Source organism: Vulpes vulpes, chromosome 2, assembly GCF_048418805.1.
Source record: "Vulpes vulpes isolate BD-2025 chromosome 2, VulVul3, whole genome shotgun sequence".
Classification (NCBI taxonomy): Eukaryota; Metazoa; Chordata; class Mammalia; order Carnivora; family Canidae; genus Vulpes; species Vulpes vulpes.
Window position 1 is genome coordinate 14,751,917 of NC_132781.1, and position 15,805 is coordinate 14,767,721.

Sequence of the window (15,805 nt, forward strand, 5' to 3'; positions counted from 1 at the left end):
TGGTGGAAATGGGAAGCAGCCCCTCTCCTCACACCCAACCACACTCCCCAGGCCACCTTCAAGGGCTGGATGGACATCATGTATGCAGCCGTGGACTCCCGGGAGGTGAGTGGGGCTCACTGAGATGCGGCTGGCAAGTGAGCCAGGGGAGAGGACGCACACCAGAGGCACAATGACAGTTCTGCCCAACCCCACCCCCATTCCACCTCCTCAGGAGCCCCCAAAATCAGCAACCTGGGGGTGGAAGGATCCACCTCTGGGTCCCAGACTCCTCCTGCCCACAGTGAGGTGGGGAGCTGGGAGCAGCCAACATACTCCCCCCAACCTCCCCATCCTATCCCATCCCATCCTCTCTCATCCTCATCCCATCCCATCCCCATCCCATACCATCCCATCCTGTCCCATCCCTTCCCCTCCTATCTCATCCCATCCCAGCCCCATCCCATCCCATCCTCATTCTATCTTGTTCCATCCTGTCCCATCCCCATCCCATCCCATCCCATCGCATCCCATCACATCCCATCCCCATCCCATCCCATCCCATCCTGCCCTGTGTCCTCTGCAGAAGGAAGAACAGCCACAGTATGAGGTGAACATCTACATGTACCTCTATTTTGTCATCTTCATCATCTTCGGGTCCTTCTTCACCCTCAACCTCTTTATCGGCGTCATCATCGACAACTTCAACCAGCAGAAGAAGAAGATGAGTATCCACCCACCCTCCCTGCACTCACTCGTCCCTTCATATATTCCCACCTGCCACCTCAGCACCCACTGTGCTGCCACTGGCAGCGGGACTGGGGCAGCTGGCCTGGGTTCAGGTTCTCCCTGGTGACTTTGAACAGTCACTTGGCCTCTGTGAACTCTGGTTACCTTATTAAGAAATGAGGTTGGTGCTACCTACCTGGCTGGGTCATCATTCAGAGGAGGCAGCAAGATATTGCTGAAAAGCATCCGGGCCCAAACAGGCTACGAGCCAGTGCTTGTCCCCTTCCCTCCACCTCCCCTCTGTTCCTTGTCTGGACAGAGTCCCCCTTCCCCTCCCTCCCTCCCTCAGCCCCTATCTCTGGGCCCTCCAGGTCCCCCTGCTGGTAGGGGGGCTACCTTAAGGGTGGTGCCTGAGGTAGGGGGTCCCAGAGGCAGAGAAGAGAGGCCTCCAACCTTATAGGCACCATCCCACTATACTTTGGAGGGAAAGACATCTTCATGACGGAGGAACAGAAGAAATACTATAATGCCATGAAGAAGCTTGGCTCCAAGAAGCCTCAGAAGCCAATTCCCCGGCCCCAGGTACCAGCCCTCTGAGCCCCTCCTCCTCCAACCTGTATGAACCTCCTGCCCAAGGGGGTCCATGGGGGTAAAATGCAAGCTAAGCTCTGCCCACCAGCCCATATCCCTGGCATGAGGCTGAGTCCACCTGCAAGGAAGCTGGGTTCCCTGCTGGGGGAATGTGCCTCTTTATAACTGCTCAGAGGCACCATGTGTGGGAGCAGCAGCTGCCTGATAGACCCCAGTCACTGGTTTGCCCCTCACCCGGCCCTGCACAGCCCCCCAGCGTCCACTCACCCCTTCAGCTGATGACCTCTGGGGCAAGGGCCCCTAGAAGTAGGAAGAAGAGGATGTCCAGACACCTTCCCCAGTGAGCGATGACTGTGGAAGAAGAATGAGAGGTTGCTGGGGGCCTTGATGAGAGGAAGGGTCCTAGAGTGAGGAAGATACTCACGGACCCCACAGAATGGCCTGTTCTGATGGGTACCCCCTCCTTGCCATGGCCAACTCTACCCCCTCTATCCCCTCCTCTCTCATGGCTACAAGCCCTGACACACACACCCCACTCTCTTTCTCTGTCTCTGTCTCTCTCTCTCTCTCTCATTCTGTGTCATGCTGTTGTGTCATCTTGTGTCTCCTGCCTGTCCACATCCTGTGTGGGTCCTGACCACTGCCCCCCACATCTACCCACCTGCATCCCTGCACTCCTAACCATGCTGCAGAACAAGATCCAGGGCATGGTGTACGACTGCGTGACTAAGCAGGTGTTTGACATCACGATCATGATCCTTATCTGCCTCAACATGGTCACCATGATGGTGGAAACAGACGACCAGAGCCAACTCAAAGTGGACATCCTGTACAACATCAACATGATCTTCATCATCATCTTCACTGGGGAGTGTGTGCTCAAGATGCTTGCCCTGCGCCAGTACTACTTCACCGTCGGCTGGAACATCTTCGACTTTGTGGTTGTCATCCTGTCCATTGTGGGTGAGCAGGGCCAGGCTGGGCTGAGTCATTCTGGAAGGCCCGTTGCTCCCATCCTTATGTACACACACCTGCTCTCACACCTGGAAAGCTCACACATACATTTACACATACATATGTGCAATATGCACCTGGCATTCACACTTAAGGCACAAAGGTACATAGGATGGGTTCACAGGTAATCTGTCACCTGCATACACGTGAATACGCTTCTAGAAACATTTACCTACCAATAGATGTACACTCAGGTCCATGTGCCTAGTGGAAGACATAAGATGGTTCTAGTATCATCCATACACACAGGAGAAGTGCATAGACACATGTGTAATTATGATAGCAACTAACTACCACTTATTGATCATTTACTATTTGCCTGACACTGTGCCATCCCAGGAGGCAGAGACTGTTACCACCTCTGCCGTACAGAGGAGGAAACTGAATTATAAACAAGTTAAATGTCATGCTCAGAGTCACACACAGAGCTGTCTTCCCGCTCTGTCTCATCAGTGGCATCTGCAAACAGCCTTAGGAGTCAGCCTTACCCTCTCTCTATCAACTTGGGTGTATCTCACCTCCTTCCAGCTAGAGTGTAACCCTAGCCCCAGGACCCTAGGAGAGCCCAGCCTCACAGGCCAGGCCATTTGGACTGTGCTTCTGTTGCTTCCTTCCAAGGAAGAGCACACCAAGCCAGGTCCCCTTGAGTCTCCCTTGCCCGCACTCCCTGATCTAACCTCCCACCCCAAGGACAATGCTCCTCACCACTTGTTCCCTGCAGGCCTCGCACTCTCCGATCTGATCCAGAAATACTTCGTGTCACCCACACTGTTCCGAGTGATCCGCCTGGCTCGGATTGGGCGTGTTCTGCGGCTGATCCGAGGGGCCAAGGGCATCCGGACTCTGCTCTTTGCCCTCATGATGTCCCTGCCTGCCCTCTTCAACATTGGCCTCCTGCTCTTCTTGGTCATGTTTATCTACTCCATCTTTGGCATGTCCAACTTTGCCTATGTCAAGAAAGAATCGGGCATCGATGACATGTTCAACTTTGAAACCTTTGGCAATAGCATCATCTGCCTCTTCGAGATCACCACGTCAGCTGGCTGGGACGGGCTCCTCAACCCAATCCTCAACAGCGGGCCCCCTGACTGTGACCCTACACTTGAGAACCCAGGCACCAGTATCAAGGGTGACTGCGGCAACCCCTCCATCGGCATCTGCTTCTTCTGCAGTTACATCATCATCTCCTTCCTCATCGTGGTCAACATGTACATCGCTATCATCCTCGAGAACTTCAACGTGGCCACTGAGGAGAGCAGTGAGCCCCTTGGTGAGGATGACTTCGAGATGTTCTATGAGACGTGGGAGAAGTTTGACCCTGACGCCACGCAGTTCATTGCCTACAGCCGCCTCTCAGACTTTGTGGACACCCTGCAGGAGCCGCTGAGGATTGCCAAGCCCAACAAGATCAAGCTCATCACGCTAGACCTGCCCATGGTCCCAGGAGACAAAATCCACTGCCTGGACATCCTCTTTGCCCTCACCAAAGAGGTCCTGGGTGACTCTGGGGAAATGGATGCTCTCAAGGAGACCATGGAGGAGAAGTTCATGGCTGCCAACCCATCCAAGGTCTCCTATGAGCCCATCACCACCACCCTCAAGAGGAAGCACGAGGAGGTGTGTGCCATCAAGATCCAGAGGGCCTACCGCCGGCACCTGCTCCAGAGGACCGTGAAGCAGGCATCCTACATGTACCGCCACAGCCAGGACGGCAGTGGGGATGGGGGCCCAGAGAAGGAGGGCCTGATAGCCAACACCATGAGCAAGATGTATGGCCACGAGAATGGGAACAGCAGTGTGCAGAGCACGGGTGAGGAAAGGGGCTCAACAGGGGACTCGGGACCTGCCATAGGGCTCACGCCCATCAGCCCCTCAGAGGCTGTCCTCCCTCCCCCCCCACCCCCAGGGCAGACAGTGCGCCCAGGGGTCAAAGAGTCTCTTGTCTAGTAGCAGCAGTGAGGTGGCCAGCTGAGCCTGGCACAGTCCCCAATCTCCCTCATGGTGCCTGCCTGCTGAGGGAGCAGGGCTTTGAGTCTGCAACTGATCGGCTCCCTGTCGCGGACAGGATCTGGCCATGCTGGGGCTGACAGCCAGGCCATGGAAAATGGGAATTGCACTCGGAGGCTCCACATTGGGCCAGAGGTCCCCATCACCCACCGCTTCCATGGTTTCTCATTTCAAGCTGCTCTCACCTCCTTGTGGGCCCTGCTGCCTCTCCTCTTTGGAGAGGTCAGAACATCAGAAATCTCTGCGCCCCGTTTGAGTGAGGAGTCAGCCTACAATGGAGGGATTAGCGCCCTCCTGCCACCAGAGTCTTAAGGGCTCTAGGCCTCTCCCCAGGAAGTGGCTCAGGCCCCCCCAGGCCCCTCCCAAATAAAGATGTCTTAACCTTAGTGAGAGCGGACACCTCACCTCAGGGCCTACCAGCCCTCCCCTGACTGGGATCCAGCTTCATCCTGCCAGCTCACAAATTCCCTGGAGAAGAGAAACATCACTGGTCCTGAAGTGGCTCCCCAAGCGTGACTGGCCACTGGATCCTGATGCATCCAGTTGGGGTTGTGACCCTGAGCCCATTTCCTGCTTTGTCCATTGTGCAGCCCCTGACCCCTGGCAGGCCCCTGGGGGAAGAGCAGGGGGAAGGATTCCACTTGAGAATCCTCTTTCTCTAGGAAGCATGGCGGGTTGGGATAGGTGGGGTCGCGCCAGCTGTGTCACTGGACTGGGGGCTTCCTTGGCCTGAGCACCCAGACCTGGGGTGGGGGCAGGGACCCTGGAGCTCAGGAAGTAGATTTCTGTTCCCTCCCTCCCTTCCTCACTCCTCTATTAGCACCATTGGGGGCTATTCTGTAGCCTCACTGAGCCTTGAGACCCCTGTTACCCACCACCACACCCATTTCTTCCTCCCTCTTCATCCTTTTCTCCCCCTCCTCAAAGTGATCCTAAGAGTGTTATTGAGCCCATGTTAGAGATTTCGACACTGGGACATGCACAGCTACCTGGTTCAGGCCCAACCTTCCAACTTCCTGCTGCCTGGAAAGCTGGGAAGCATTTTTGTTGGCATCACCGGTCCGGGCATGGCAGTGCCAGGCCTCTTCTGGTTCCCAGAGAACACACGGAGGCCAAGCTCAGAGGAGGGAGTGAGACAACTGCTCAGGCATCGCTGGATTTATTCACGTGTGTGTGTGCCTTATGTCTGCCTCATGCCTCTGTGTGCAGCTGTGTGTGTTCCAGTACACAAAGCACTGTGTCCTGCCTCTGCGTGTGTGTGTTGTGTCAGTGTGCCCCTGTAGAGTCTGACTGGTGTGTGTGTGTGTGTGCCTCCTATGCGTGTGTCTGTGCTGTGTGTGGATGAGTGTGAACATGCGTAGTAAGGTTTGACGTTGAGTCGCTGTTGACCTTAGTTCCTCTTCTCTTTCTTCTTGTTTCTTGTGAATAGTTTGATTAAAACTCAGGAAGCAGCAAAACCTCCAAAACAATGTGGGTGTGGGTGCGTGTGGGGGTGTATGTGTGCATGTGCCCACAGGCCAGAGCCTTCCTTTCTGTCTGACCTGCTCTCTGGCCTCCTGGCCACCCATTCTCCTTGCTCCCATTCTCTTCATCACACCCACTGCCCCAGCCCTGCCCCCTGTCTCTTGTCTGTGGCCTCTATGGAAGGAGGCCTCACTCCTTTTACCTTCCTGCAACTGTTCTGTCTTCCATCAGAAGATGCGTCCCAGAGAGGGCAGCCTCTTCCCTGTCCAGCACCCTGTCCACTGCCCTCCACTCAAACTGGGGCCCTAGGCTGGGGTGGCCCCAAGAGCGTCAGCATCTGTTGGACTGGATACTCAACACTGGACTGCAGAGCCTCCCCGGCCTGTGGCCCCCTCCCCTGCACACCCACACCCACTCCCACTCTATCTGGGTGGGAACAGACCCAAACCAGTCTGGCAGGCAGGCTCCTTTGTACAGTTCTTATAATAAACCTCTCCCTGGTCCCTCTCACTGGTGGGCTTCTTCCTTCCACACCTCTGCATGTGGATGCTGACAGGGCCTGAAGGTTGCAAGAAGCAAGAAGGGCTGGTGGGGATTGGAGCCAGATGGAGAAGACTTGGGGAGCCTCAGGGTGGATAGAGAGCAAGACAAGGCGAGCTCCAGCTCCCTCTCTGGCCCAGTCCGGCTCTCTCCTCCAGAGGCTTGGGCTTTGAAAATTAATAAAGGCAAACCTCATTAAATTGGAGTCAGGAGGTTCAGCAACGGGAGCTCTCAGGCACCACCACTCCTCATCAATTGCCCGACCCAAAGGGAGGAGATGGACCTTGCCCCTGTGGGTGGCTTTACCATCTGGCTGGGAGGGGAAAGGCTTTCCTCCTGCCCTGGCAACAGCCCAGCCAATGAGAGACCCTCACAACTGAGCCAATGAGAAGCCACCATACATCCAGCTCCCACTTTATTCCAATGGGTTTTTTGTTTACAACAGCCTTCCCACATCCCCCTTTCCTCTATAAAGGAGCAGAGACTTGCCTTGGTGGTGGTGCCTGTAGTTTTGCCTAGCTTGCTTCTTTGGCGCTGCAATTCTCTGCTCCTCCTGCATAATCCCGTCTTTTGCCAGTAAGATAACTGGCAGTTTTATTTTTAAGGTTACAACTCCAGCCTCTTAGCTGGAATCCAAGAGGCCAGGTGAGGTCAGGGGTCGTGGCCCAGTCCCCTAAGAGGCAGCACTACACTCTCTCCCCTCACTCATGTTGTTGCCCAGGAAATGGTTTTGCGACCCAATGGCCCCAGCCTCTCATCTCTGGAAGCCCCCCTCACTTCTCTGCACCCGCAGAGACCCCAAGGTGCCTGAGAGACACATGGTGTGGCCCCTCCCTCTCCTCACAGATATTGTCCCCGCCCCCACCACCCTACCTCTGACCTCTGACCTCAGAAAGTCCAGGATCCATGGGACAATGAGTAACATGATGTAGTGAGCTAAGTCCACAATCCTGGTGGGTGAAATACAATTTTTTTAAAAAAGATTTTATTTATTCACGAGAGACTCAGAGAGACAGAGACATAGGCAGAGGGAGAAGCAGGCTCTCCACAGCAGGCTTGATGTGGGACTCGATAGCAGGATCATGACCTGAGCCAAAGGCAGATGCTTAACAACTAAGCCACCCAGGTGCCCCTGAAATGTAATTTTTGTATATAATTTTGTTTTCCCAACTTGACTTCTCAAGGGCTGTGTTTGTCCAAACTAGTAAACAGTCCTTTACAAGATTTCTATACCCTCTTTTTTCCTGCATGAAGTTACATGACACCTGTGCGGGGGGGTGGAGGGTACCAGAGGCCACCCTGACAGGCCCCTTGGCTCCTTGCTGTTCTCTATATGTGCGGAGAGGGGTCCAGCAGCATCCCTGCAGGGTTCTGAGCCCCGCAATGGGATGCTGACCTCCCTCCCTAGGGTGGGGGGCTCCTTCTTACTGTAAGTTTCTCCAGACCACACCTGGGGCTCTCTCGGGCTCCAAGGACGGGAGGGCTTGCAAGATGCCCTGGCCCGCCCTTCCCCTGAGCCTTGAATAGTGGAGGAAAAGAGGCAAAATACTAGATGAAAAACATAAGCCAACCTTTCAAAATCATCCCCCCTGCTCACTATCAGCACTACTCCCCACCTTCCTGAGGGTGAGCTATGCTCCCAGACTCCTCACCTAACACTGAGATACTGGATCCCCTACCATGCCTGGGACTGCCCTGTGAAGAACGGATTATTATGATCGTTTCTATTTTACATAAATGAGGAACTTGATCTCTAGAAGTTAAAAACGGGTGTTGCTTCACTGGGGTGCTGTTGGCGTATGGAGCGGGGACCCTGCTCTGTGAGTTGCTGTCCCTCCCACTGCCGGGGATTCAGCACCCCTGGTCCAAGAAGGTCAGTGGTGCCCGTTGGCCGCTGTGACCATTGAAATGACCCCGGTGGCTTTCCAGATGCTCCCGGGGTGGGACCACTCCCCGCTGAGAACCACCAGGTAACTTGGGGCGGCTTTCTGGCTGGCACACGGCAGGGCCCAGAAGCAAGCCTCCGTCCTTCTTAGCCAGTGGGCCTCTGCCCCAGGACAGCAGGCCCCGTGGAGCCAGAAGAGCTGATTGGGGGGGGGGGCGTCCGAACCCCTCCTTCCAGACTGAGGCCCTGCCCTTTCCTACCCTTCCCGGGGTTGCGGGGGGTCCCTGACCTCTTGCTTCCTCAAACTCCTTAGCCCCTTGCCCCTCTCCCTACACCCCCACCCCTTGTCTCCATGCTGCCTTCCTGGAAAGGTGAGGCAGGGGCTGCCAAATGTCGGGGTGTACTGCCCAGGGCAGCCGGGGCAGAGGCAGGAGTGGGCTCACGGGGCCTCCTGTTCCAGGAAAGTAAAGGCGTCATAACCTCAGACAGAGCTCTGTACTGTTGTCACCGGAGAGGGAACAGCACAGCCCCAACTGTGACAAATAACCCTGCAGGCGGTAGGGCCCCACTGCTTCCACCCACTCCTGAAAATGGATCCCTGCCAGGCATGAATGGGAATGAAGTCCAAAGGACACATCTGCATCCCTGCCCCCAGGGGATGTGGATGTGTGGATGTGTTCAGAAGATGTCATCTGCCCCCCAACCCCCATGCCCCCTGGGCCACAGGACGAGCTCCTGAGCAGGGCCTACACCCCACAGCCCAGGCAACACACCCATGTGAGCGTACACACGCGTGCACACAAACACACACATGCGTGTGTGTGCCCCAAGCCTTCCCCATTTATCTTCCCAACTTTGGGGGGCCACTAGCTCCAAAGCTAACCAAGGCCTCCATTGTGAGGAGGTACTTTGCTAAAGGAAGAAACCCCTGGATTTCCCCCCCACCCCATTCCTCTGGGGAGTCTCCGACCACCCTCACCAGCACAGGAGGCCTATGGTCCCCAGGCTGACCTCAGGTGATGTTTATATTCCTGGGCTGTTTGTTCTGTGAACTGAACATCTGACACCTTTTCAGAGAAATGTTGTTTTTTTTTTTTTTTTTTTCCGTTTGGAACATCTGGAAACAGCAAGAACATCTGGGACTGCCAGGAATGAGCTGTTCCTTGGATGAAACCTTAACCCTTCCGTCCCTGTTTTTTATAGCTCTGGTCCTGGCCCACACTCCTTGGCGGTGGCCCCAACCCAACCAGATGAGGCACATGTCCACAAGGACTGAGGGGGTCTACCCAGACCCCTTCCTTTCTCATTGCCAATCCTGGCATGGAGCAGGTCCACATCTCTCTAAACCCACAGTCCCACTGGTAACACAGGCTGTTTGAAAAATAGAGGGTGGTGAGGAGAAGGAGATGTAGGCAGGAGACGTATATAGGATTCAGCATCTTTCTTCCCCTCCTGGGAGTTGGAAGAAGAGAGGGACCAAGGGGACAAGCGAGAAAAAGGGAGAGACATAAAACTCAGATGTGGGCTCAGCTGCGGGGCTGAGGTATACAAACCTGCCATGTGTGGCCGTGCAGGTTGTGCACTGCACAAGGGCAGCCCCAGCCCCCGAGGTGCAAAATTTGTGTCTGACCCAGGGACAGGGGCACAAAGACAGAAACTCAGACAAACGTCTGAACACTACGGTTCCATCCAACTCTACTGATGGGCGAGATAAAGCCAGAGAGGGCAGCTTTGAGTGTTGGAACCTGGAGATTCCCCCACACTAGCCTCCTGCCCGCCCCCCCCCCCCCAAGAACTGGGAGCTAGGGACAACTCCGTGGGAGTCCCCTGATTGCTGAGTGGTGGGTTTTTTTCTAAGCTATCTTTACATAAGACCACCCCCTTTGACAACTTCTAGCAGATTCTCTCACCAAGTGAGGGAGGGAGGCCTCTTGCCCGGGTCTGGACCATGTCTTCCCCCAAGCGGCTACCATACCAGGCTCTTGCTCAAGAACCTCTGTGGCTCCCTTCCTCCACAGGGTCAGGTCTTCATGTGCCCCAACACGGCTGCCTGCACTCCAGCCCAGAGGCTGCACCCTGGTCCCCTCCAGGTGCCCGGCCTCGGCCCATTGCTACCCCGGCCCCCTTGCACCATCCTTCCTTGGTGCCTCTCTTCCTGTAGCGCCCAGGAGCTGTGCTCACATTCACCCATGAGACCCGTGTGTATCCAGCTAAGTGCCGGGGAATGCAGACTGTGCAATGGAAGGCTGGGGGACCCCGGGACACGACCACCGGTGGGGTGAGGCCACAGGGAGGGACACAACTGCCCTCAGAAGACTCAGCGGCCCTTGCCTCCCGGGGTCATCCACTAGAGACCCCAGCTGCGATGCTTTAGCAGCACAGCTGACAAGAGAGCCCGCCCTCCCCCAGGGTCCCGGGAGAGCTGGTGCCTCCCCTGGGTCCCAATTTGCATGGCAGGAAGGGGCCTGGTGGGGAAGAGGCAGGGAGGGGACAGGCTGCAGCCCAGGCAGTTACACGTTTCCCCCCTGGAGCCTCGGTCCTCATCACCAGCCTGGGTCTGAGACGGAGCGGAGAGGTGACCATGGCCGGGCTGGTGCTGTCTCCCGTGCCCCACAACTGGCTGGTGGTGTTGCTTCTGTTGCTTTCAGGTACAGCACCCCCAAAATGAGGCCTCCTGGTTTCACTCTCTGTCATGGGCTGTTTGGCTGTTTCCGCCACTCTGTGTCCTGCTCTCTCCACCTCCCCCTTCTGTCTCTCACGCTTTCTGCCTCCTGTCTCCCTTGACACCCTTGGGGCCTGGGTCTGTAGGTATCACCCAGGCTGATGGGCTCAGGGGTCTGTGGCCTGGAGAGTGCCAGACTGAGCTGGGTGTGAGGGGTCGTGCCTATGACACGGGAGGAGGAGAGGAGTAGGATTTACCCTGGGCCCCCTGAGGGCATTGTGGGGGGGGAGGGGACACAGGAGAGAGGCTGCCCCCAACCGGACCCTGGGATGCGGCACGTTCCAGAAATGGTCCCCTGGTCTGGAAGACAGGACAGCCCTCCCGCTGTGACTTTCCCCCTGTCTCAACCAGGAGCCGGCTCAAGGCCCTCCGAACAGGCCAAGGCAGAAGGGGGTGCTGGGAGGTGCACTTCTGGCGACCCTTGCCCACTCCCGTCTCTCCAGAGAGGTGCCAGGGAGGGCTGAGGCGTCCTGAAGCTGCTGTCCGGGGAGGAGGAAGTAGGTCTAGGAATGCAGGGGGCTGCAGGGGTGGGGCAGCCAGTTTCCAGCGGAGAGCCCTGACCCAGGCCCGCCTACTTCCTCCCACCCAGCAGGTGTGCCAGCAGCCAAAACAGAAGACAGGCACCAGGATCCCAAAGGTCAGCGACTTCCTCTGCCCCTTCTGGGGGCAAGTATGTGTGTGTCCAGGGCTGGTCACGGTTGTCCCATGGCTGCCCCTGAGCCCTGGTGCCCCTGGATCTCCCCAGCCAGGGCACCCATCTCCAGGTCATCTTAGGGTTTCCATCTCAGAGGCCTGGATCGGGGGGGCCCCCGGCACCCCTCATGCCAGCTGTCACCCTCATGAGATCTAAGTGCTCCAGGCCCCACGATTAAGGCATGTGGCTAAACCCAGGGAGGGAGGGGGAAGCCCGATGGGATTCCGCTGAGGACTCAGGCTGGGTCTGTCCAGCTGGGGAGTGGGGCTCAGCCCAGGAAGGGGCCTGTAGCCTTAGGGGCTCTGACAGGCCACAGGGCCTCAAAGATTCCTAGGGGCCCCTCACTGGGAATGATGCAGGAGGGGGACTTCTGGGTCCCGGTGGGTGTGGCCAAGATCAGGCTGTTTATGAGCATGGAAAGGCATAGGAAGGTTCCAGAGCCCTCCTGAAGGAAAATCAGATGTTGGGGTGGGGGCCGTCAGGAAGGGGCGGGGCGCAGTGGTTGGCCTGTGGCCACTCCTGTGGCTCAGCCCCACACACGACTGTCCCACGCCCAAGAGCAGGCAGAGGCGAGGGGCTGAGCCAAGGCAGCGCCACGAGGGTCGGGTCGGGTCGGGTCGGCAGGTTGGGGGGCGGGAAGGCGCGCCGCGGGCTGCTGATCCCGGCCTTGGCGCCCGCAGGAAGCACTTGTTCTGGAATCTGGCAGAGCCCGCGCTTCATAGCCCGGAAAAGGGGCGCCGTGGTGGAAATCAGGTGCCACACGAAGGAGGTGGGAGCCGTGAGCTGGTTGTGGAAGCGGGAGATGGACTTGGAGTCCAAGCCCCTGCCGAGAGAGAACCGCATCCTCCAGAGCCAGAACGACTCGGTCGCCACCCTCACCATCCAGGGCATCCAGTACTCGGACAACGGCATCTACTTCTGCCAGCAGAAGTGCTCCGAGGGGTCCTTCAGCAAAGGCTGTGGCACCGAGCTGCGAGTCATGGGTGTGTTTGGGGCCTGGCCTCCCGCCGGCAGGGAGAGGGGGCGACGGCCGGGGAGCCCGCAAGAAGGCGGGCGGCCCGCAGCCCAGCCTGCCGCCAGTAGGGTGGACCACATCGTGAGGGTGGCCGTGGCCATAGAACACCCAGGACAGCCGCTGAGGAGGTCCTGAGGGGCCAGGCCCCAACAGGGGCCCCGGGCCTCACACCCCCTTGCCTCCCCACAGGGTTCAGCACCTTGGCCCAGCTGAAGCGGAGGAACACACTAAAAGATGGCATCATCATGATCCAGACCCTGCTCATCATCCTCTTCATCATCGTGCCCATCTTCCTGCTATTGGACAAGGTGACTGACTGGGGGGGCCAGGGAGGCGGCCACGGGGTGGGCCAGACACGGGCAAGGCCTTCATCCCCCCAGCCCCAGAGCTTGCCCATTGACTCACCCACGATCTCTCCTTCATCCATTCAGTTGTTCTGGCAGAGTGCTCCAGAGTACACCTCACCCCTTGACCCCTGACCCCTGGCCCCTGGCCCCTCGCTCCCAACCCCTCAGGCTGCGTGGACCTCCCCAGCCTGGCCTAGCAGTGGATGGGGTGGGGGAAGCTAACACTCTGCTCTCCATCCCCTACCCCACCAGGATGACAGCAAGGCTGGGATGGATGAAGATCACACCTATGAGGTAAGGAAGAGCAGGACCCCACAGCGCTGAGGGCCGTGGGGTGGCTGGCAGCACCCTCCGCTGGTGTGGTCAGAGAGTGCCCAAGGCCTAAGCCCCATTCCATGTCTCCAGGGCCTGAACATTGACCAGACGGCCACCTACGAGGACATAGTGACTCTGCGGACAGGAGAAGTGAAGTGGTCAGTGGGGGAGCACCCAGGTCAAGAGTGAGGGGCTGGCTTCCCCATGCCCCTTGACCCAGCCAGCTGGGCCCTCATTGACTGTGTGAGAGCCGCCTCCGCCTTCCAGCTCATCCCCTCTTCCCTGGACCTCGGTCAGCCTCTGAAGCTGGCCCACCAGATCTGCCTGCCCCTCCGGCCCCTGGTCCCAGCTCTTGCCAAAGAGACTAAAGTGGAAGGGCCGCAGGGCAGGGCAGTGATTTGGAGTGGGGAGTTCTCTGGGGATAGACTGGACCCAGCCTTCTGGGGGTGCTATGTGGGGATCCAGCCCACGTTCTGGACGGGGAAGGCAAAGGCTTTTCTGGAACCTGCAAATGGACTCAGAGCAGACTGGCTTCCTGCAGAGCCCATGGGAAGCCGTGGTCCGTCCCACTTGGCCATAGATGGGCTGCGGAGGGCCACATGCCTCTCCCACCCTCTCCTACTCTCTCCTACCTTCTCCGACCCTCTCCCACCATCTTCGATCCTGTCCGACACTCTCCCACCCCCGGGGGGCTCCTAGCCTTGATCCTTTCCTCTCATGGAATAAACAGTGTGTCGAGAAACCACACACAGGCTTGTGACATCTATGGCATGGGGTGGGTTAGACTATCTCTCTGGGCACAACCGTTTGGTTCTCTGGGCCCGTAGTGTGTGGGAGAGGATGACTGCTATGGGTCTCACAGACCTCGCCTGTGCTCACTAGGGCTTCTGTCTGAAAGCCTGGCTGGGATCTGCAGTTACACCCTCTTGGGTGGGCACCTCACCTTGCTTGGCACAGACTGGAGAAAGGCTGATAGCCCTTCTTGGCAAGGATGCCTTCATCCTGCATCCCCTTTGGCCCACATGAACACCTGGGTCCTGCTCTGTAGGGCGAGGGTCTCAGCCTTGAGGGGCCTCAGCTTACCCATCCCAATCCTACTGTCCTTGATGGCCATCCACCTGCGAGAAGCCCTTCCAAATAGGCCTGCCCAAGCCCCATGACTGCCTTGTTGCCCATGCTGGCCTCATTCTCCAGTTAAACTACTCCCCGCCAAGCCTGGAAATTTTGTTTTTCAGTCCGACGACCCAGAGCCATGCAAGAGATTCCCAAAGAGGGAGGCTTTGCAGTGGTGAAGTTTGGGGGTCCTGAGGTGATTCCTTCAGCCTTTTCCAGAATCACATCAGAGGTCCTCCTAGGGTCCCAAGGTCCCCACAAAATGATCCCTAGGGTCCTACAAATTCAAGCCCTGACCCGCCAGCTGCAGAAGTGACTGGAAACAGTTCCCAGCTAGGAGCTTAAGTGCAATTAACCTCTATGTGCAAGGCCAGGCCTTGCTCCGCTTCCTGTTGACCTTGGGGAGGACACTGCAAACCTCTTTGCCACTCATGCTCTGGATTCAGGCCAGAGAAATCCCTGCCTCCAGGGAGAGCCAAGCCTGGCATGCGGGAACCAGTAAGAGTGGTCACCAGTTTTTACCAGCTTTCCCCCAGAGCTCCAGGTGGGGTGAGGTGGGGTGGGTGGCTAAGGTCCCAGTGCCTGGAGTTTCAGTCAATTTGTGCATCGTTCAGGGGTGCTCGCTTGGAGCCATGCTGGGCAGGCCAGGCAGGGTCTGCTCCCTCCGTGGCCTCCGGGCTGGGCTGCCTGAGGAAACTGGTTTGTTTAGGCATCTGCCTCCACTGAGCTGGAGCCTTTCCTCTCCTGCTTTGCATAGTGACGCTAATTCTGTCCTCCTGCCTCCACCAGGGACCCTAGCTAGCAGGGCTGGAGGCGGGAGGGTGTCTTCACTACTCCCCCCCACCCCACCCCCCAGTAGGGTCTCCCCCGGTCTGGGGCTGCCCTGAGTCTAGGGAGGCCCTGACTTTACCAAAAGATTAATACTTTTGAATCACTGAGTTTTTCTAATGCTTTACAGTGCTGTTGGCAGAGAATTATTTGAACTGAACCCCTGTCTCTGTCCCCAGACACCCCTAAAAGGTATTTGCCCTCATGGTTATGATGTAGAAGTCCTCCCTGGTCTGTTTGTCTTTTTTTTTTTTTTTTTTTTTTTTGGTTTGGTTTTACTTTTGTTTCTGTTTTTCTGTTTTAGGGGCTTATGCTATGGGTATCATCATGTCTGTCTTAAGGGTCCCCGGCCCCCAGAACTGACTGAAGCAGGGAAGATGAAGCTGTGTGATGCTGGTGGGGATGATGAAAGCCTCAGGCCTCAGTTGCTTAATCTGTAGAATGGGAATCATAAAACCTTGTCTGAGGGAAGGGAGCTGAACGAGATGCTGTGTTGTTGTTTTTTTTCAATTGTCATATAGTAAAATTGAGTTTGTTTTCTTTCAGTATACAGGCTGATGAA

General features: G+C 57.0%; 2 protein-coding genes and 1 long non-coding RNA gene across 7 annotated transcripts in view; 2 read left to right on the plus strand and 1 right to left on the minus strand.

Moving 5' to 3' along the window:
* The window catches only part of SCN4A (sodium voltage-gated channel alpha subunit 4), a 44,066-nt gene extending 37,772 nt beyond the window's left edge, over nucleotides 1-6,294 (plus strand). For all 4 annotated transcript variants that reach the window (XM_025999576.2, XM_072746836.1, XM_072746837.1 and 1 more), the window contains 5 exons: nucleotides 52-105; nucleotides 566-703; nucleotides 1,186-1,290; nucleotides 1,992-2,262; nucleotides 3,035-6,294. In XM_025999576.2, coding sequence (XP_025855361.2) covers nucleotides 52-105; nucleotides 566-703; nucleotides 1,186-1,290; nucleotides 1,992-2,262; nucleotides 3,035-4,260 — 1,794 coding nt within the window. In that variant the 3' untranslated portion in view covers nucleotides 4,261-6,294. The remainder of the gene's footprint in view (nucleotides 1-51; nucleotides 106-565; nucleotides 704-1,185; nucleotides 1,291-1,991; nucleotides 2,263-3,034) is intronic.
* On the minus strand, nucleotides 552-2,096 carry LOC140597713 (uncharacterized). The gene is made up of 3 exons (XR_011999572.1): nucleotides 1,961-2,096; nucleotides 1,567-1,650; nucleotides 552-681 (listed from the first exon to the last, which is right to left on the minus strand). It is a non-coding gene; the product is annotated as an uncharacterized lncRNA (long non-coding RNA).
* Nucleotides 6,295-8,092: 1,798 nt separating the features above from the next.
* Nucleotides 8,093-14,047, plus strand: CD79B (CD79b molecule). Of its 2 annotated transcripts, none has more exons than XM_072746839.1 (6): nucleotides 8,093-10,857; nucleotides 11,524-11,568; nucleotides 12,306-12,608; nucleotides 12,830-12,948; nucleotides 13,240-13,281; nucleotides 13,393-14,047. In XM_072746839.1, exons 1-6 carry the CDS (start codon nucleotides 10,791-10,793, stop codon nucleotides 13,489-13,491), a joined length of 675 nt encoding a protein of 224 aa, XP_072602940.1. In that variant the 5' UTR covers nucleotides 8,093-10,790; the 3' UTR covers nucleotides 13,492-14,047. The 2 variants fall into 2 exon arrangements, with proteins under 2 accessions (XP_072602940.1, XP_025855203.1); XM_025999418.2 differs by having other exon boundaries at nucleotides 10,638-10,857; nucleotides 11,521-11,568.
* The last annotated feature ends 1,758 nt before the right edge of the window (nucleotides 14,048-15,805 follow it).

Excerpts from the sequence above, each read along its gene's own strand:
- CD79B (XM_025999418.2), top strand. The coding sequence starts at position 10,791 with ATGGCCGGGCTGGTGCTGTCTCCCGTGCCCCACAACTGGCTGGTGGTG. Across the intron at positions 12,949-13,239 it reads TCTTCCTGCTATTGGACAAG|GATGACAGCAAGGCTGGGAT; the intron begins GTGACTGACTGG and ends CTACCCCACCAG. Across the intron at positions 13,282-13,392 it reads ATGAAGATCACACCTATGAG|GGCCTGAACATTGACCAGAC; the intron begins GTAAGGAAGAGC and ends CCATGTCTCCAG.